This window comes from Pavona decussata, unplaced genomic scaffold (assembly GCF_977016875.1).
Source record: "Pavona decussata unplaced genomic scaffold, jaPavDecu1.1 SCAFFOLD_234, whole genome shotgun sequence".
Classification (NCBI taxonomy): domain Eukaryota; kingdom Metazoa; phylum Cnidaria; class Anthozoa; order Scleractinia; family Agariciidae; genus Pavona; species Pavona decussata.
In genome coordinates, this window is record NW_028145639.1 from 2392333 (window position 1) to 2414006 (window position 21674).

Below are 21674 nucleotides of genomic sequence, written 5' to 3' on the forward strand. Positions count from 1 at the left end.
CCGAAACGTAAGAAAACAAACCCCAAAACGGAAGAATCCCTAACCACCAAACGTAAAAAAACTAACCCCCAAACGTAAGAATCCCTAACCACCAAACGTAAGAACTAATAACACCGAAACGTAAGAAAACAAACCCCAAAACGGAAGAATCCCTAACCACCAAACGTAAAAAAACTAACCCCCATACGTAAGAAAACTAACCCCCAAACGTAAGAAGTACTTACCCCCCAAACGTAAGAAAACTCCCAAACGTAAGAATCCCTAACCCACATACGTAAAAAAACTAACCCCAAAACGTAAAAATCCCTAACCCCAAACGTAAGAATTACTAACCCACAAACGTAAGAACACTAACCCCAAAACGTAAGAATCCCTATCCCCCAAACAATAGAAAACTAACCCCCAAACGTAAGAAAATTAACACCCAAACTTAAGAATAAGTAACCCCGAACGTAGGAAAACTAACCCATAAACGTAAGATTGGGAACTACTAACCTTAAAACGTAAGAATCCCTAACCCCCAAAGGTAAGAAAATTAACCCTCAAACCTAAGAATCCCTAACCCCCAAAGGTAAGAAAACTAACCCCTAAACGTAAGAATTCCTAACCTTCAAACGTAAGAATCACTAACCCCCAAACGTAAGAAAACTAACCCCCAAACGTAAGAATCCCTAGCCCCAAACGTAAGAAAACTAACCCCCAAACTTAAGAATTACTAACCCCCAAACGTAAGAAAACAAATCCCCATAAGAAAAAATCCCTCACCCCCAAAACGAAAGAATCCTTCAACCCCAAACGTAACAATTACTAACCCCTAGACGTAAGAAAACTAACCTCCAGACGTAAGAATTACTAACCCCCAAACGTAAGAAATACTAACCCCGAAGCGTAAGACAACTAACCCCAAAACGTAAGAATCACTAACCCCCAAAGATGAGAATCCCTAACCCCCAAACGTAAGAATTACTTACCCCAAAATGTAAGAATCATTCACCCCCAAACGTAAAAAAACAAACTCTCAAACGTTAGAAGCCCTAACCCCCGAACGTAAGAAAACTAACCCCCAAACGTAAGAATTACTAACCCCGAAACGTAAGAAAACTAACCCCCAAACGTAAGAATAACTAACCCCGAAACGTAAGAAAACTAACCACCAAACGTAAGAATCCCTCACCCCCAAACGTAAGAATCCTTAACCCCCAAACGTAGGAAAACTAACTTGCACACGTAAGAATCCCTAACCCATAAACGTAAAAAAAAATGACCCCCAAACGTAAGAAAACTTAGCCCAAAACGTAAGAATTACTAACCCACAAACGTAAGAAAATTAACCCTTTAACGTAAGAATCACTAACCCCCAAAGGTAAGAAAACTAACCCCCAAACGAAAGAATTAAGAACCCCTAAACGTACGAAAACAAACCCCCAAACGTAAGAAAACTAACCCTAAAACGTTAGAATTAATAACCCCCAAACGTAAAAAAATAACCCCCAAGCGTAAGAATTACTAACCGCCAAGCGTAAGAAAACTAACCTCCAAACGTAAGAATTACCAACCCCCAAAGGTAAGTAAACTAACCCCCAAACGTAAGACAACTAACCCCAAAACGTAAGAATTACCTACCCCAAAACGTAAAAAAACTCCAAACATAAGAATCCCTAACCCCGAAACGTAAAAAAACTAACCTCCAACCGTAACAATTACTAACCCCTAGAGGTAAGAAAACTAACCCCTAAACGTAAGAACTACTAACCCCGAAACGTAAGAAAACTAACCCCGAAACGGAAGAATCCCTAACCACCAAACGTAAAAAAACTAACCCCCAAACGTAAGAATCCCTAACCACCAAACGTAAAAAAACTAACCCCCAAACGTAAGAATAACTAACCCCCAAACGTAAGAATAACTAACCCCAAAACGTAAGAAAATTAACCCCCAAACGTAAAAATCACTAACCCCCATACGTAAGAAAACTAACCCCCAAACGTAAGAATTACTTACCCCCAAACGTAAGAAAACTCCCAAACGTAAGAATCCCTAACCCACATACGCATCAAAACTAACCCCAAAACGTAAGAATCCCTAACCCCTAAACGTAAGAAAACTAACCCCCAAACGTAAAAAAACTAACCCTTAAACGTAGGAATTAATAACCCCCTAACGTAAGAAAACTAACCCCAAAACATAAGAATCCCTAACCCCCAAACGTAAGAATTAATAACACCCAAACGTAAGAAAACTAACCGCCAAAAGTAAGAATCCCTTACCACCAAACGTAAAAAAACTAACCCCCAAACGTAAGAATTACTAACCTCCAAACGTAAGAAAATTAACCCCCAAACGTAAAAATCACTAACATCCATACATAAGAAAACTAACCCCCAAACGTAAGAATTACTTACCCCCAAACGTAGGAAAACTCCCAAACGTAAGAATCCCTAACCCACATACGTAACAAAATTAACCCCAAAACGTAAAAATCCCTAACCCCCAAACGTAAGAATTACTAACCCACAAACGTAAGAACACTAACCCGCAAACGTAAGAATCCCTATCCCCCAAACATTAGAAAACTAACCCCCAAACTTAAGAATAAGTAACCCCGAACGTAGGAAAACTAACCCCTAAACGTAAGATTGGGAACTACTAACCTTCCAACGTAAGAATCCCTAGCCCCCAAAGGTAAGAAAACTAACCCTCAAACCTAAGAATCCCTAACCCCCAAAGGTAAGAAAACTAACCCCTAAACGTAAGAATTCCTAACCCCCAAACGTAAGAAAAGTAACCGCCAAGTGTAGGAAAACTAACCCCCAAACGTAAGAATCCCTAACCCCCAAACGTAAGAAAACTAACCCCCAAACTTAAGAATTACTAACCCCCAAACGTAAGAAAACTAAAAATCCCTCACCCCCAAACGAAAGAATCCTTCACCCCCAAACGTAACAATTACTAACCCCTAAAGGTAAGAAAACTAACAACCAAATGTAAGAATCCCTAACCCCCAAACGTAAGAAAACAAACTCTCAAACGTAAGAAGCCCTAACCCCCGAACGTAAGGAAACTAACCCCCAAACGTAAGAATTACGAACCCCTAGACGTAAGAAAACTAACCCCCAAACGTAAGAATTACTAACCCCGAAACGTAAGAAAACTAACCCCTAAACGTAAGAATCCGTAACCTTCAAACGTGAGAATTACTTACCCCAAAACGTAAAAAAACTCCAAACATAAGAATCCCTAACCACCAAACGTAAGAATACCTCGCCCCCAAACGTAAGAATTATTAACCCCCAAACGTAGAAAAACTTACTTGCACACGTAACAATCCCTAACCCATAAACGTAAAAAAAATGACCCCCAAATGTAAGAAAACTTACCCCAAAACGTAAGAATTACTAACCCCCGAACGTAAGAACACTAACCCCCAAACGTAAGAATTGCTAACCCTAAAACGTAAAAAAACTAACCCCTAAACGTAAGAATACTCAATCCCCAAATGTAAGAAAACTAACTCCTAGACGTAAGAATCCTTAACCCCAAAACGTAACAAAACTAACCCCCAAACGTAAGAATCGCTAACTCCCAAACGTAAGAATCCCTAGACCCCAGACGTAAGAAAACTAACCCCTAAACGCAAGAATCCCTAACACCCAAACGTAAGAGTCCCCAACCCCGAAACGTAACAAAACTAACCCATAAACGTAAGAATCGCTAACTCCCAAACGTAAGAATCGCTAGACTCCAAACGTAAGAAAACTAACCCTTAAACGAAAGAAAACTAACCCCGAAACGTAAGAATTCCTAACCCTCGAACGCAAGAATACTAACCCAGAAACGTAAGAATTACTAACCTCCAAACATACGAAAACTAACCCCCAAATTTAAGAATCCTTCACCCACAAACATAAGAATTACTAACCCCAAAACGTAAGAAAACTAACCCCCAAACGTAACAAGACTAACCCCCAAACGTAAGAATTACTAAACCCCAAACGTAAGAAAACTAACCCCTAAACGTAAGAATCCCTAACCCTCAAACGTACGAAAACTAACCCCCAAACGTAAGAATACCTAACCCCCAAACCTAAGAATTACTAACCCCTAAACGTAAGAATTGCTAACCCTTAAACGTAAAAAAACTAACCCCTAAACGTAAGAATACTCAATCCCCAAACGTAAGAAAACTAACTCCTAAACGTAAGAATTACTAACCCTCAAACGTAAGAAAACTAACCTCTAAACGTAAGAATCCCTTTCCCCTAAACATAAGAGAACTAACCCCCAACCGTAAGAATCCCTATGTCTCTACCGTCAGAAAATTAACAACAAAAAAGTAAGAATTACTAACCTCCAAACGTAAGTATTACTAACCCGCAAACGTAAAAAAACTAACCCCCAAAACGTAAGAAAACTAACCATTAAACGTAAGAATCCCTAACCCCCAAACATAAGAAAAATAACCCCCAACGTAAGAATCCACAACCCCCAAACGTAAGGATTACTAACCCCCAAATGTAAGAATTACCAACCCCCAAACGTATAGAAGAGAACTAACCCCCAAACGTAAGAATCCCTACCCCCAAACGTAAGAAAACTAACCCCCTAACGTAAGAATCCCTAACACCCAAACGTAACAATCCACAACTCCCAAACGTAAGAAAACTAACCTCCAACCGTAAGAATCCCTAACCACAAAACGCAAGAAAACTAACCCCCAAACATAAGAATCCCTAACACCCAAAAGTAAGAAAACTAACCCCCAAATGTAAGAAAACTAACCCCCAAACGTAAGAATTACTAACCCGCAAACGTAAGAATCCCTAACCGCCCAACGTAAGAATCCCTAACCCACAAACGTAAGAAAACTAACCCCCAAACGTACGAAAACTAACTCTCAAACGTAAGAATTACTAACCCCCAAACGTAAGAAAACTAACCTCTAAACGTAAGAATCCCTTTCCCCCAAACATAAGAGAACTAACCCCCAACCGTTAAAATCCCTAACTCTCTACCGTCAGAAAATTAACAACAAAAAAGTAAGAATTACTAACCCCTAAACGTAAGAATTACTAACCCGCAAACCTAAGAAAACTAACCCCCAAACGTAAGAAAACTAACCATTAAACGTAACAATCCCTAACCCCCAAACATAGGAAAAATAACCCCCAACGTAAGAATCCCAAACCCCCAAACGTAAGAATTACTAACCCCCAAACGTAAGAGAACTAACCCCCAAACGTGAGAAAACTAACCCCCAAACGTAAGAATCCCTACCCCCAAACGTAAGAAAACTAACCCCCTAACGTAAGAATCCCTAACACCCAAACGTAAGAGTCCCCAACCCCGAAACGTAACAAAACTAACCCCCAAACGTAAGAATGGCTAACTCCCAAACGTAAGAATTCCTAGACTCCAAACGTAAGAAAACTAACCCCCAAACGAAAGAAAACTAACCCCCAAACGTTAGAATTCCTAACCCCCGAACGCAAGAATACTAACCCAGAAACGTAAGAATTACTAACCTCCAAACATACGAAAACTAACCCCCAAATTTAAGAATCCTTCACCCACAAACATAAGAATTACTAACCCCAAAACGTAAAAAAAACTAACCCCCAAACGTAACAAGACTAACCCCCAAACGTAAGAATTTCTTACCCCCAAACGTAAGAATTACTAAACCCCAAACGTAAGAAAACTAACCCCTAAACGTAAGAATCCCTAACTCCCAAACGTAAGAATACCTAACCCCCAAACCTAACGATTACTAACCCCCAAACGTAAGAATTACTAACCCTCAAACGTAAGAAAACTAACCCCTTAACGTAAAAATACTCAATCCCCAAACGTAAGAAAACTAACCCCCAAACGTAAGAATTACTAACCCTCAAACGTAAGAAAACTAACCTCTAAACGTAAGAATATTTTTCCCCTAAACATAAGAGAACTAACCCCCAATCGTAAGAATCCCTAACTCTCTACCGTCAGAAAATTAACAACAAAAAAGTAAGAATTACTAACCTCCAAACGTAAGTATTACTAACCCGCAAACGTAAAAAAACTAACCCCCAAAACGTAAGAAAACTAACCATTAAACGTAAGAATCCCTAACCCCCAAACATAAGAAAAATAACCCCCAACGTAAGAATCCACAACCCCCAAACGTAAGGATTACTAACCCCCAAATGTAAGAATTACCAACCCCCAAACGTATAGAAGAGAACTAACCCCCAAACGTAAGAATCCCTACCCCCAAACGTAAGAAAACTAACCCCCTAACGTAAGAATCCCTAACACCCAAACGTAACAATCCACAACTCCCAAACGTAAGAAAACTAACCTCCAACCGTAAGAATCCCTAACCACAAAACGCAAGAAAACTAACCCCCAAACATAAGAATCCCTAACACCCAAAAGTAAGAAAACTAACCCCCAAATGTAAGAAAACTAACCCCCAAACGTAAGAATTACTAACCCGCAAACGTAAGAATCCCTAACCGCCCAACGTAAGAATCCCTAACCCACAAACGTAAGAAAACTAACCCCCAAACGTACGAAAACTAACTCTCAAACGTAAGAATTACTAACCCCCAAACGTAAGAAAACTAACCTCTAAACGTAAGAATCCCTTTCCCCCAAACATAAGAGAACTAACCCCCAACCGTTAAAATCCCTAACTCTCTACCGTCAGAAAATTAACAACAAAAAAGTAAGAATTACTAACCCCTAAACGTAAGAATTACTAACCCGCAAACCTAAGAAAACTAACCCCCAAACGTAAGAAAACTAACCATTAAACGTAACAATCCCTAACCCCCAAACATAGGAAAAATAACCCCCAACGTAAGAATCCCAAACCCCCAAACGTAAGAATTACTAACCCCCAAACGTAAGAGAACTAACCCCCAAACGTGAGAAAACTAACCCCCAAACGTAAGAATCCCTACCCCCAAACGTAAGAAAACTAACCCCCTAACGTAAGAATCCCTAACACCCAAACGTAAGAGTCCCCAACCCCGAAACGTAACAAAACTAACCCCCAAACGTAAGAATGGCTAACTCCCAAACGTAAGAATTCCTAGACTCCAAACGTAAGAAAACTAACCCCCAAACGAAAGAAAACTAACCCCCAAACGTTAGAATTCCTAACCCCCGAACGCAAGAATACTAACCCAGAAACGTAAGAATTACTAACCTCCAAACATACGAAAACTAACCCCCAAATTTAAGAATCCTTCACCCACAAACATAAGAATTACTAACCCCAAAACGTAAAAAAAACTAACCCCCAAACGTAACAAGACTAACCCCCAAACGTAAGAATTTCTTACCCCCAAACGTAAGAATTACTAAACCCCAAACGTAAGAAAACTAACCCCTAAACGTAAGAATCCCTAACTCCCAAACGTAAGAATACCTAACCCCCAAACCTAACGATTACTAACCCCCAAACGTAAGAATTACTAACCCTCAAACGTAAGAAAACTAACCCCTTAACGTAAAAATACTCAATCCCCAAACGTAAGAAAACTAACCCCCAAACGTAAGAATTACTAACCCTCAAACGTAAGAAAACTAACCTCTAAACGTAAGAATATTTTTCCCCTAAACATAAGAGAACTAACCCCCAATCGTAAGAATCCCTAACTCTCTACCGTCAGAAAATTAACAAGAAAAAAGTAAGAATTACTAACCCCCAAACATAAGAACTACTAACCCGCAAACGTAAGAAAACTAACCCCCAAACGTAAGAATCCCTAACCCTCAAACGTAAGAAAACTAACCATTAAACGTGAGAATCCCTAACCCCCAAACGTAAGGATTACTAACCCCCAAATGAAGAATTACTAACCCGCAAACGTAAGAGAACTAACCCCCAAACGTGAGAAAACTAACTGAAGAATCCTTAACCCCTATACGTAAGAAAACTAACCCCAAAACGTAAGAATTACTAACCCCCAAACGTAAGAATCCCTAACCCACAAACGTAAGAAAACTAACCCCCAAACGTAAGAATCCCTAAACCCCAAACGTAAGAAAACTAACCCCAAACGTAAGAATTACTAACCCCCAAACGTAAGAAAACTAACCTCTGATGCACCTATCAATGTTTTCCCCGACCCAGGGGAGGGCGGGCATACACGGGCATTTGACTCGAGCTCTCATCTCGTGGGTAGGGATTTTGATTTTATTTGACATCACGGAGCCCCCAGGGTCAGGCGATTTGACATTTACTGGTTACCAGTCTCCAATCTGTTATAGGAAAGTGCCAATCGCTCGATGGAAGATTTACCGCGTCGCAATATATATGTTTGTATGCAGCTTTTTGTGACGCAGATGGTACATTGTCGAGATTCCATTTTAATCTTGTTGTTTTATTCGTCTGCGATCGAAAGTTTTTATCGGTTGAGAACCGAAGTGAGAAGAACCGAGCTGCGGGTGTGGAACCGTGACATGGCGGACTCAACAGACTGGGATGCAGAAATAGCTAGAAATAGCTTCTATGGTTTTCAGTCCTCAACCTGACAATATTACACCGGATGAAAAAATCACCATAAACGCCCTTAAAAGCAACAGGGATGGCCCTGGTCATTCTGAATACCGCATACAAAATCGAGGAAGGTTTACAACAACTATCAGACGATAAGTTTTATAAACTTGTCCCTCACCTATTGTGGTAGAGACAGCCCGAAAAGTCAAACAAGTTGTTCTCAACTTATACTGTTCGAACACATTGATTTAATGAGCTCCAAATGCTTGAATGATGTTCAGGATAAGATACACGCTGACTAAAATACGCAAGAAAGCACCAGTCGGTCGACCAATAGTCTCCGCCAGCAGTTGCCCAACCGGGTGTATTTCTAGCTTTGTCGATTCACTTTTACAACCGATCGCAGTTGGTCAAGGATCATATTTTGGAAGACACTACCGATTTCATAAATTTCATTAAAAACACGCCTATAACAGACAACACTTTGCTAGCTACACTTGACGTTAGTTCTCTTTACACAAACATCCCTCATTCTGAGGGAATGGACGTTGTTTGCCGTCAATACGAAATACACTATGGGCCAGAACCTCCAATTCCCGTAAGCCAATTAAGGGAATTAATACGACTCATTTTAGAAGAGAATTCGTTCAAATTTACTGAAAGACAATACGTACAAATTCACGGCATCGCAATGGGAACTAAAATGGCCGTCGCCTTCTCCGTCATTTTCATGGCGGGTCAAGAAGAACGACTCCTATCTGCTAGTCCTTTCAAACCCTCTGTATGGAAAATTAGATGACGTCGTCAGTTTGTGGGACATGCCATCTAGAGAAATCTGAGATTTCGTTGACTTCGCTAACTCTTTCCATCCCACATTAAAATTTACGTATGAGCTGTCATCTACAAATGCTGTTTTCCTTAACACCAAGGTCTTCAAAGGCCCACCATTTTTAACTCTTAAATTATTAGATGTACACACAGATTTTAAACCAACCGAAATGTTCCAATAGAATCACTTCTCCTCCTGCCACCCTTTAAACACACAAAAAAGGGTTTATTAAAGGGGAAGCACTTCGCCTCGTACGGACTAACTCAGTCCAAGAGAATTTTGAGCAAACGAGACTTTAAACTACGCTCTACAACAGAGGCTATACCGAATCACTTATTGGAAATGTTCTCAATGAAGTTCAATTCTCGAACAGAAATGAGACTCTTCGGACAAAACCAAAGAAAAAGAATGAGTGTTTACCATTCGTCACTACTTACAATCCGGCTTTACCAAATCTAAAAAAAGATTCTAATGAATCGCTGGCACCTTATTCAAAACCAGCTCGGGTTCACAAAAATATTTAAAACGAACCGATTGTAGCCTACAGGAAGGAAAAATCCCTCCCTTGTCTGCGCAAAACTCCTTCCACCAAAACAACAATCATAAAAGAACAAGAAGCCTTACCTTTACAGAAATATGCAAAACAAGGAACGGTTTACCCACCGTCACGTCACAAAGCGGTAATTACAAATTTGTTTACTTAATTTAGTTGATCTCAGGAGTGCGAGCGTAGAAGCTGAAGACTTGAAGACTTTATTAAAAAAAAAATGTCTCCTGGTCTTTCAAGTTCATGTTTGTACAAGAGATAAAATGCAGCACTTTGTTATTCTCTCTGCTGGAGAGTTCAAAGATTCAGATTGCTAGCTTTATTAATGTGTTTATCACACAAAGGCCAAAGTTGAATTGTACATGTATTTCTAGAGTGAGCATCTCATAGTTTCTATTAAAACTAAACAGGAGCATTATATTTCAAGTTCATGTTTGTACAGGAGATATGACAGCAATAAAATGCGCATTAAACAAGAGCGCCTTAGTTTGCTCAAATACATTTACCACCGGCCCAAACCCAGGGATGGGAAGATTTGACCACAAAGTTGCGCCCAACGGTAGGGGCTTTTGACACGAAAAAAATGAAAATGTCAAATGCCCGTGGGTATGCCCGCCTTCCCCCGGGTGGGGGAAAACATTGATAGGTGCATAAACGTAAGAATCCCTCACATCCAAACATAAGAAAACTAACCCCCAACCGTAAGAATCCCTACCCTCCAAACGTAAGAAAACTAACCCCCAAACGTGAGAAACCTAACCACCAAACGTAAGAATCCCTAACCCCCAAACGTAAGAAAACTAACCTCCAAACGTAAGAATCCCTAACCCCCATAAGTAAGAAAACTAACCCCCAAACGTAAGAATTACTACTCCCAAACGTAAGAATCCCTAACCCCCAAACGTAAGAAACCTAACCCCCAAACGTAAGAATACCTAACTCCTAAACGTAAGAATTACTAACCCCCAAACGTAAGAAAACTAACCCTCAAACGTAAGAATACCTAACTCCTAAACGTAAGAATTACTTACCCCCAAACGTAAGAAAACTAACCCCCAAACGTATTGAGAAATTCATTTCTTTTTGCTTTCACGTTTAAAAGGCAAGGTTATCAGGTTCCTTACAGTTGAGGTCATTTCCGAGGCCAGTCCATTTGTCAGGGACCATAAGGACGTACCTATGCATGGCCTCAGTGAATCGGGTCCTGTACAGCTCTGGTGACACCACAGTGGACCTCCCTGAATTTCAATCGCTTTCACGTACATCTCCAGCTTTTTATCCCAGGTGAAGGTTCGAATAAAGTCTGCAAGGAAAAAAAAGACAAAAAAAAAACAATGCACCAAATGTAATGAGATTCAAACATAGGATGAACTGATCAAAATAAAAGCTACTGACCAGTAATTTCCTGTCATGGTGTTTATTACCCTGTACAACGTGGCTTTTTCGAAGACAGTTTTAAATTCCGACAAATTGTTTGTTCAGCTTCTCTTAAGAAGAAAATGATTCTGGTAATTTCGGACCTTCCTCTTACCAGTGAATGAGAAACTTGTCTTAACCTTGGTCCACAGTTTTACTACTTCACAAACGATCAAGGATTAGGCCAGAAATGTTTACATGCTTCACCGCAAGAGCTGTGTTTCTGTACGAACGTGGGAGCTTATACCCTCGCAAGTGATCCCAGAAGTTTATTTCCATACGACAGCAGAATTTTCGGACGCTGATTTTGCGATTATCAGTGGTTGCCATCATATAAAAACCAGGCTTAGCTACATTCGTGAATGGTCACATATCCTTCATAAATATTTTTGGAAACGACATTAACTTTGCCAACAAGGAAACTCTTTCGACTAGGTGGTTAGAATAAAAAAAATAAATTCCCTGACTTTTAATTGATTTTCAGCTAGAAGGTAGAATTTCCCGTACTTGAGTGGGAATCCCCTCACTTTTCAAAAAAAGATCTGTTTTCCCTGACTTTTTACTGATCATAACAACCTTGTTAATAGGCACTAGCTACAAGAGCTAATGCGAAACCAAGAGTACTTTCCATTTACCAGACCGGCCTTTCTGTATTAAAATCAAATACGTCATTTTCAAGGGATGGTGCTGTAATATCCTGTACAATCTTGAAAAATAATCAATCCGAAAATAGTAGGCGCTTTTTTGAAGAAATTCGTAGGACTACGATAAAACTTATCCTTCAAATCAGTGCAGTCCGTTTACGAACTGACCGGTCTGGCTAGGCAGTCCACACCAATGGAAAGCGTCCTAAATTTCTTGTCTTTGGAAACAACACGAAAGCAGGGGCTAGAACTGAAATGCCCGTCCATCAGATCGAAACTAGGACGCACCACAAGATCACCACACATTTACGTGCACAAAAGAATGAAAAAAAATAATACACTCCACGCATTTGGCGACAAGAAACACATGATGTTACCTTATTAATTTTAGGGCCGTAAAACAGGTTCTCTATGATCAACACGTCCTGTTTCATGAGAGCACTTGTCCGTGAGTCCTTGTAACTGCTTATGTTAATGTCCAGGATCTCTGTAAGCAATGCGCTATTGAGAGAACAATGAAAGCAGTTAACATGTGTCACTTGTAAGATGAGTAGTTTGACGTTTTCCGATGTTTCCCGAAGTTTGCCGAGGATATCTCTATATTTCCGAAAACTCACAAAGATGCAACAAACTTCTCCGAAGAATGATCGATATATGGCGATTTGGGTGAAAGGGCATCCGGTCACGTGATAGCGTACCTGCTCATCAAGCGCTTGATTGACATGGCGGAAGTGGTGAGGAACAAACTCCAGAAAACACTGCAGCTCCTGTCTTGACATCTGGTTCATGACAAAACGATCGTCTGTAATGGAAAGGAATAGAAAAAAATTAATTAGTTAATCATTTTTCTGTCCCGTGCGCGGTTTGATTGTTTGCACGAACGGTGCTGTCCAGATTTTTGTTTTGTTCGTTTGCTCCTGCTGGGCCGCTTGCTTTTTATCCAGACCTCTTTCCCACATCTCTGTACTTCCCTTTTGTGGGTTAGGGTTAGGCCGATATAAGTGCATAGCGCACGCAAAATTATTATTATTACGGAACGTTTTTAATTGAGCGTCGAAAGTAATTAGCGTTTGCATTGTATTACGATACTCTACGCGTCACTTCAATCCCGCGCTTGGCACCGGCTACATATATTTGTTTGGAGTTCTGATTGGTACGCAGTCTGTGTTATTCACGTCACGTGATTGGCCAGATTAATCTTTAGCTTTGGTTTTACCACACTTCGATTGAAAATCGTTGTATTGACTGACCACTTTGTACCGCAGCACCACAACTAAGTACTGCACAGTAGCTTTCATTTGAAAACGCGAATGTTACAATTTAGAATTTTATCCACAGACTCAAAACTTGGAACCACCTTGTACAGCGTAATAAATAGCATCACAGGAAAGTACTGCTCAGTAGCTTTCATTTGAATGGTCACACTTTAGGATTTCATCCAAAGACTCAAAAGTTAGCACCACCTTGTACAGCATAACAAACAGCACCACAGGAAAATACTGCTCAGTTTTTTTTTTTTTTTGTTTTTTTGTTTTTTTTTTGTTTTGTTTTTTCATTTCAATGGTCACACTTTAGGATTTCAACCACAGACTCAAAAGTAACAACCATTTTGTACAGTATAATAAGTTAGCACCACAGCTAAAGTACTGCTCAGTAGCTTTCTCATGGATTTGATCCATGAGACTCAAAAGTTATAAAACACTTTGTGCAGTGTAAGAAACACCACCACAGGAAAGTATTGCTCAGTAACTTTCATTTTAATGGTTACACTTTAGAATTTTGTCTACAGACTCAAAAGTTAGAACCACTTTGATTGTACATAATTTGTAATAAAAGCACCTGGACAGGATTAAACTGCTCAGTAGCTTTCATTTCAATGGTCACACTTTGGGATTTTATCCACTGACCCAAGCACGCCTTGCACACCATAATGAAGAGCACCACAGGAACAACTACTGCTCAGTAGCTTTTATTGTGCAGTTCCAGAAAAAATCCATTACTGACCCCATGGAAGGTCATTGAAAATTCCTAGGAGGAGAAGGGTCTTAAAAGTCAGAAGAAGAAGAAAGTATGAAGCTAAGCTGGAATTTTCTGGGGGGAGGGAGAGTGCGAAACGAAAAACCCCCCACAGGGGTAGTGTGAATATTTTCTGAAACTGCACATTTTTGAATGGCCCCACCACAGACTCAAAAGTTATTAACCACCTTGTATCATGGCATGTCACTAAGCAGTACATCATGAAAGTCTGCTCAGTAGCTATCAGTTGAGAGGTCATACTAAAGGAATTTATCCATGCACACACTCAAAACAACAGCACCAATTATTACATTACACTGCATTACCCTGGCAGTATTACTTACCGATGTCATCTTGCACTTGCCTATCATGAGCTGAGCTACTTTCCGTCCTCTTAGTGTCATCTTTCCCAGCAGTATGTTTCATTCTACTGTACTTTATCCTTCTCGAATTTTACTGTAGTGGTCTGTCAGGCTCTGTTTTCATGAGTAATCCTGCATGTTGTTGTGATCATGAACTCGAAGTTATCTCATGAGAGCATGCTGAATTTGTCTCTGCATCCTGTCCGTCCTGAGTCACCTTCCTCGGGGTTCACTATATACATAACCTGAATGACCAATTTGAAAAAAAAAAAAAAAAAGAACACAATTAACATCATGCATGCATCAACTCGTGCAGTCACTAGGTTAATTATTTCAAATAACATACAATCAGTAAAAATTATATTTGCCATCCTAATCTACAGACTCCGTAATGGCAAAGCAATATACACTGACCAAAATGTCACTTAATTTCTTTTTAAAATGTTTGGTAAGAGATCATTTTGAAAAAAAAATAATTTAATAATGAGTGAGAAAATCCGATGTTCCAAAGAACAAAAACAAAAGAACAAAATTAATGTCAAAAAGGATTAATATACCATGCCGCTGCTATGAACAGTCATATTTCTAAAAACCTGTAGACACAGCTCTAAAGATCATCTAATTTCCTGATGACTTTTCACTGAGTTTTATGACAGTTCTAAAATTCATTGTGAAGTTCCAGAAAGAGTCCATACCACCCCATGTAAGGTCATAGGAAATTCCAAGGGAGAGGGGAGCTTATAAGTCTTGAAAGTCAAAATTTTACATTGAAGCAAAGTATGAAGCTAGACTGGAATTTCCTAGGGGGAAGGGGGGAGGGGGGAAGGGGTACAAAACAAAAAACCTTCCATGGGGGGAGTTATATGGATATTTTCTGTAACTCAGACATTCCAAATTTAACAAAAAGTTTCCTAGAAGTGGAAAGTTGAGTTGAAGGCTTTGAGTGGTTGCAAATAAGCTGATCTCATCATTCAGCTCGCTTCTTCTTTTTTTAACCTGTTTAGCCGGTTGCTTCCTGTTTAACCTGTTCCTTCCTGTGTAGCCTGTTAAACCTGTTTATTTCTATCTATCCCATAACAAGTAAAAATATTGGGTGTAGCGCCTACACGATTTCTTCCACACCCTCAAAAGTAAGAATTAACCTCAGTTTTTAAAACACAGTAATACCAATAGAAAAATGCTGCTCAGTAGCTTGATCAATTTAACACAGACTAGTCATAGTTCAGGATTTTAAACATTGCTGCCAGGAAACCAAAATCAACTTCAACCAAAACACATACAATACCAATTTGTGTTCAGAATATGGCACTAGCATAACTTTAGTATTAAAACCGTTTTTTTAAGTTGTAACAGAACACCACAAGCTATTGCTTTAAACCCCATCGTGTCTAAATAGAAGTCATCATCATCATCATCATCATCATCACTGCTATTAACTCGTTCTTTCTCCCGTTCGCGTCTGAACTAGAATTAATGATCATGTATTTGTCTAAATGATAAGGAATGTCCAATTATGCCTGTCCCATCATGGCACGTCTACAGATTTCACAAATTCACTGAAAAGAAAGCGGTCAAAACGCAGACCGTGCAGACCATGCAGGCTGTGCCGACTTTCGGTAAGCTTACTTTTTTTGTACTTTTTTAATGCAATCTTAATTTCACAAACATTAACACACAAGACTGAGTACTTTTGCTTTTACCTTGATCTTGGTTTGCAGTCTTGGAAGAATTTCTGGCTCTTGAAGAAAAAAAAAGAGAACTCCAGTTTTGATCCATTCTCGTACCCAGAGTCTTCAGGCTTTTTGGTCAGCGGGGCAACGCCGGGAAGACTCTGGGGACATCGAATTTTATTACCGCAGGATTTCTGCGGTAAAACAATGGAAAGCGTTTCGGAACAGCCAATCAAAAAAATTGAATTTTTTCGATGTCTCCAGAGTCTTCCCGGCGTTGCCCCGCTGACCAAAAAGCCTGAAGACTCTGGGTACGAGATTGGTTTTGATCGCACGTCGCATGTCACCTTGTTATGCATAAGGTCGCTGGTCATTTGTAGCCTGTTTAAACGCGGGCTCAGTGAATGACCCACGTGATGTTTTCGCGCGCTTCATCTGTTCATGAAAACATGGCGCAGAAAGAAAGTGGCGTATGGGCGTACAAAGTTGCGGCAAGCTAATCCACGAAACTGCTATGGGTACCAAACTGGCAGTCGTTATATTGATGACATTTTTTCCTTCTGGAACACAACCAGAGAGGAAATACTACAGTTCACTGCACAAGCTAACAAGCACCATCCCAGAGAGGAATCGGTGCTCGACTTGTGTATGCACCCATTTTAAACCTGCTGAGACCTTTCATTACACTCACTTCTCTTCATGCCACCAATATGGAGTTAAAAGATGGTTCAACAAAGGAGAGGCTCTTAGAATTCTCAGAACTAACTCTTCCAAGACACCATTTGAAGAGAAAAAACTTCAAATCACACCTTCTAGAAAGAGGGACCAAGAGGGTTGTATCCAAAGGACTCTTTGCATGAGAAGCGACATTTGAGGACAGGAACCTAGCACTCCTACAAAATCAAAGAGAACAAAAGGAAATCTTGCCTTTTGTAACGCGAAATATCATCCAGCATTGCTTAACCTAACACCAGTGCTCATGAACAACTGGTATTGTATTAGACAGCAACCTCTACTAAGAGAAAACAGAGATTCAACCCTCATATCGTACAAAAGGGGAAGTTCTTACACGCGAGGGAGTCGCGCAGACTTGTCACTCTTTATTTACACAGTAAGTGCGGAAACTAGTGTAAAAAAAAGTACGCAGCCTGCACGGTCTGCACAATCTGCATGGTCTGCAGGGTCTGCGTTTTAGAGTGGCCGTTACTCCTGTGGCTGACTTACTTGAGGAACCCGAATTTATCATTGTTCCTGATCGCGTCTTGTAGAAAATTCCATTTGCAGCGAAATGGAAAGTATTTATCAGACTTATAGGATCCGCATGGTCCCTTCTTTGACGATCCTGCAGTGCATTCAGGATAGTCCAGCCGATTATCACAGCCAGACCGGTGCACTGACAGTGGGTGGACCTGAAGAAATCCAGGTGTTTTACAACGGACGTGTTGAGAAATTATATCGATTACCTTGTGCCAGAAAGAGATGATTGGCCGACTGCTAGGTGGCCAGCCTTTGTTAGGAGAGCACGCAACTAAACAGGCCAAATAAATGGTTTGGTGGCCGGTTTTGGTAATAGTTTATCCCATAGGTTATAATGTAAGCATAGTAAGTATTGTTAGTACTGTAAATATTATAATTATTATAAATAGTATGTTTTGTAAATCAAATAAAAATTGATTAAAAAAATAGTTTATCCCAATTTTCATCCTAATGCCATCATTTCCATTTTTCGGAATTTTGTCTCTTTTTGGAGTGATTGTGGTGTTAGCATTAGTTTAGCTAGTTTTCACCCTTCTACTATGCACTCTAATTTTCGGCTTCTTGTCACTTTTTTGGAGTGATGGTTATTATAGCAAGGAATTGAAAATAGCAAAGAGAGGGTTACATGCCAACAAGGTCAACAAACAGCATTCCTTCTGCCAGTCTCGTACGACCATATTTGGTTCATGTGACCGGCTTTGCCCATTTCTCCTTTCCCCTCACCGCGGTCAGATGGTGGGCATGCGCAATGCCTTCATTCCCACTCGCCGACCGCAAGAAGTTCCCGAGCGAAAATTCAAAGCAAATGATTGCAGCAACCCGGTGTCACGAAATAATTTTTACCGAATGACAGTGAACGTAAATGAAATGTCCTTTGAAGATAACGACGGGCGGGGAGAGATTAGCTCAAGAGCAACTGACTCGCGCGGGAGCGACGCTCGTCCCAACTCATGCGGTACGCGGGATCTGGCTAACTGGCACTTGACGACAATATAGAACAAATCAGAACTCAGAGCAGCATAGATTTATTCCGACTCACAACATAACCAGGGACATAACCGAGTTATAAGCAGACGTTAACTTCCTTATATACAGTATGTACATCAGTTCTTTTGTACAAGACCCGGTTTGAATACACCTATCGAATGCAGCTACATACTGGCGTTCTAATAGAATTGTCTTACTAACAGCTAATATAGGCAAACCTTTCCTAACATTCGTCCTTCCTAAAATCTCAACGCCCTAGCTCGTCGAGCAAAATAAGTAACACTTGAGTTGTTGCATGAAGGCGAACGGAGGAATGGCAAGTGCCTAAAAATAACGTAATTAGGGCCAAATATCAATAAACGTAACCAATTAGACGTGAAATAATAAACTGTGAATAAATGCGGTTAAATGTAAGAACCGTCGAACGACTATTGGTCACTATTGGATAAATGCGAGTAAATATGAATGGCTTAATACTCTCTCTCTCTCTCACTCACTCATGCCCGTGAGTGGGCATGAGATGGCTTAATACTAAACATGGCTAAATATGGTTTGTTTTTATGGGTGCAAAACGGTCTAAAAACAACTTCGTAGGTGTTAGGAAATCGGATGAAACACTCTTTCGAGTGTTTGATATAGCTTCTCGAAGCATTAATAATTCAAAGTTTACAGTGTTTTATAGCTACAAGTAATATACACGATACGGAATCTCTAGACGCCATTGTAAACAATGTCGAGTTCCTTCAACATGGTGACGATAATTCCAACTTAAAGAGTGTCTACGTTTTTCAATTTTTGCGTCTCCAGGCACTGGAGCATGAGCACGTCACAGGTTCTTAAAATGGTGTGGTGTTCTTCCTCCTGTGTAATCGCCTTTTTCTTATTTCAGAACATCTAGAGGAAGCTACTTGTTTCTTCCGTGAAAAGCTACAGCCAATCATTTTTCGCATCTGAATTCTGAAACTTTGACTCTGTAGAGCGTAAACAAACGGATTCAGACAAGTGCCAATTCCCACGGGTATCACCCATGCGTGGTACAATATCGAGCCATACTCCACTAAGCCAGGCACATGATACACCAGGAGGTATGTTGTTGTATCAGGAAGCCAACATAATGCATGAAGCACCGTGACTGTGATGGCGATTTTTGTCACGCGCTTGCGTGACTTAATTGCCGCTTGAGCTGCAGCGTCAAGGTTTGATCTTCCCCAAAGAGCGGCTACAGTTTTAGAATAGAGCGCGGCCATTAGGATCAGAGGTAAAGCAAAATCAACCAGATATGTGAACACAGTATAAATCTTGGCCTGCATTGGGTTTGACCACTTTTCAACACAAGACCTACGACTTTTGTCATATGTCATGACGCACAAAGGAGGTACTTCAGTGAGAATGGCGAAAATCCAAACGCAAGCGACAATCAACTTAAGCTTTTTCCCTCTTATTTTCCGCACCTGGTTTGTCGGTCGAGTGGCATAGAAACGTTCAATCGCGATGATGACGTGCAGAGCAGTAGAAACGCAGCCAGCCACCCACATGGTGAATCCTCCCATGAAGAGCTTGCAAAGCAAGGTGCCAGGCCATCCGTCAGGGTGGGTGATGAAAGGCCGAATTATGTACTGAGGGATGAGGGATGTTGCCACCAGGATATCAGCCAGCGCTAAGTTTAGGAAGAGGTAGTTAATCGAGGGTTGCACGAGTTTGAAGCGAGCCACTACAAGGATAACTAAACCGTTAAGAATCAGGTTTAAGATTAGAATAACGGAGAAAAAACCCAACAGAACAACTGGCATTTTGTGTTGGATGATCGTCGAAGACTATCACAAGGATTCGGTCACTATTCCTGCAAAACAAATAGAAAGTTTAAAAAAAAAAAAAAAGACCGCTAGAAAAAAAAGACAGCTAGCTCTGGATGTCAATGCGCTGGATCATCAGATAATGCAATTCCAGGGATTTGATTGGCTTAGCGATTATACCATACCCGAGAAATAACGGTGATTAAGAGCGGGTGACTGATGATGCCGAGAGAGGTTACCTCGTCTTCTAAACTGAAATTTCGGATTTCTTCCTTATTTGTAATGGTCAGGAAAGAACTATTTACGACTGAAAATTATGCAAAAACTTTTCTAAAGATTTTTCGGTTTCGAAATTTCTGGCACAACGTAAGATGCTCGAAAATTCGGGCACAACGTAAGATGCTGTGCATGACCACGTCGCAGCTACGGATAAATCTTACCGAGGCTTGGTGCTTCTTGAAATCGCTCCGGTAAAAGACGGTTTAGGGTATTGAAACGATCTTTTGAAGTTAATTTGGGCCTCTCTCTGAAAACACGGTGATATAAAAGACATCGCTGAAAGATATGCATTCACACGTCGTCTTAAAAGCTCGAAGATTCCTATTTTCAGTCACTTCAGTTTACACTTGAAAATGTTAAACTTCGCAGGCAAAAATTCGCCGCGGTACATCGAAATTAAAGAATTGTACGAGAATGGTGTATTATTCAGTGACTGAGGCAGGCATACTCGGATAAAGGAAATCCGAGTGTTCCTGTCAGAAATCGAACCCAAGACCTTCCGAAAGATGAAAGCTCGGTATTCGTAATGTAACAGATAAAAAATCTAACTCGGCTCTTGGATATCCCAAGTTGATTTCCTTTTAGTTTACAGTACAAGTACAGAGCTTTCCTCTAGTATTATTTCTTTTTGTAAATTTCCATATATTAGGACAACAATTCTTCCTGCAAAGTTTCCACATTTTCAAGTGAAAATAGGAATCTTCGGGGTTTTAAGACAACATGTGAATACACATCTTTCAGGAATGTTTTGTTGATATCACCGTGTTTTCAAAAGGATTCAACTTAACTTCTAAAGATCGTTTCAATACGCCGTCTTTTTTCTGAGCTATTACGTGAAAATACACAAAATCTCGGGAAAGTTTATCGCTGGCTGCGACGTAATCACGGGATTTCAGCCGGTTGTGCCAGAATTGTCGAAAACGAAAAATGCTAGGAAATTTCAGTTTTGACCGCGGGTTCTCGGTATTGTTAGTCAGCAATTCTAAATCTGGCGGTTCTCACGAACAACTCCTTCTTAGAAAATTTAAAGAAAAAAAAGTACTCTGAATTCAATTTACGAGACTACTAGATCAAAGTGAGTTGTAATAAGTGACTTACGAAGTCACCAAGGGTTAAATTCTCGGATTAAAAATTCGTACCTCAGTCACTTCTGTCGGCTTGGTCTCATGTCCCTGAACATTTCAAGGCTCTTTACAAAAGAATTCCCTGAAAGCAGTAGTTTAACTCGCGATAAGAGCTGAAACATTGATCTTTCATTGATCAACTTAATCATGTGACAAAAACATCCACCACCACTTGACAAAGATTCCGTGAGGGAATCGAAGCTTTGTGCTTGAACATAAATTTTCGATCCTGAAAACGAGACCTTTTTGTTTGATGCAA

The 21674-nt window shown here is 40.2% G+C and overlaps 1 protein-coding gene and 1 long non-coding RNA gene across 3 annotated transcripts; both read right to left on the bottom strand.

Moving 5' to 3' along the window:
• Window positions 1-10937: 10937 nt before the first annotated feature.
• On the bottom strand, window positions 10938-12730 carry LOC146458132 (uncharacterized). Its single transcript, XR_014858326.1, has 3 exons — window positions 12626-12730; window positions 12305-12428; window positions 10938-11170 (listed from the first exon to the last, which is right to left on the bottom strand). It is a non-coding gene; the product is annotated as an uncharacterized LOC146458132 (long non-coding RNA).
• Window positions 12731-18241: 5511 nt separating this feature from the next.
• On the bottom strand, window positions 18242-21621 carry LOC146458133 (QRFP-like peptide receptor). 2 transcript variants are annotated; one of them, XM_085091286.1, is made up of 2 exons: window positions 20453-21621; window positions 18242-20059 (listed from the first exon to the last, which is right to left on the bottom strand). In XM_085091286.1, exon 2 carries the CDS (start codon window positions 20007-20009, stop codon window positions 19056-19058), a length of 954 nt encoding a protein of 317 aa, XP_084947412.1. In that variant the 5' UTR covers window positions 20010-20059; window positions 20453-21621; the 3' UTR covers window positions 18242-19055. The 2 variants fall into 2 exon arrangements, with proteins under 2 accessions (XP_084947412.1, XP_084947411.1); XM_085091285.1 differs by lacking the exon at window positions 20453-21621 and adding an exon at window positions 20198-20414.
• Window positions 21622-21674: the final 53 nt, after the last annotated feature.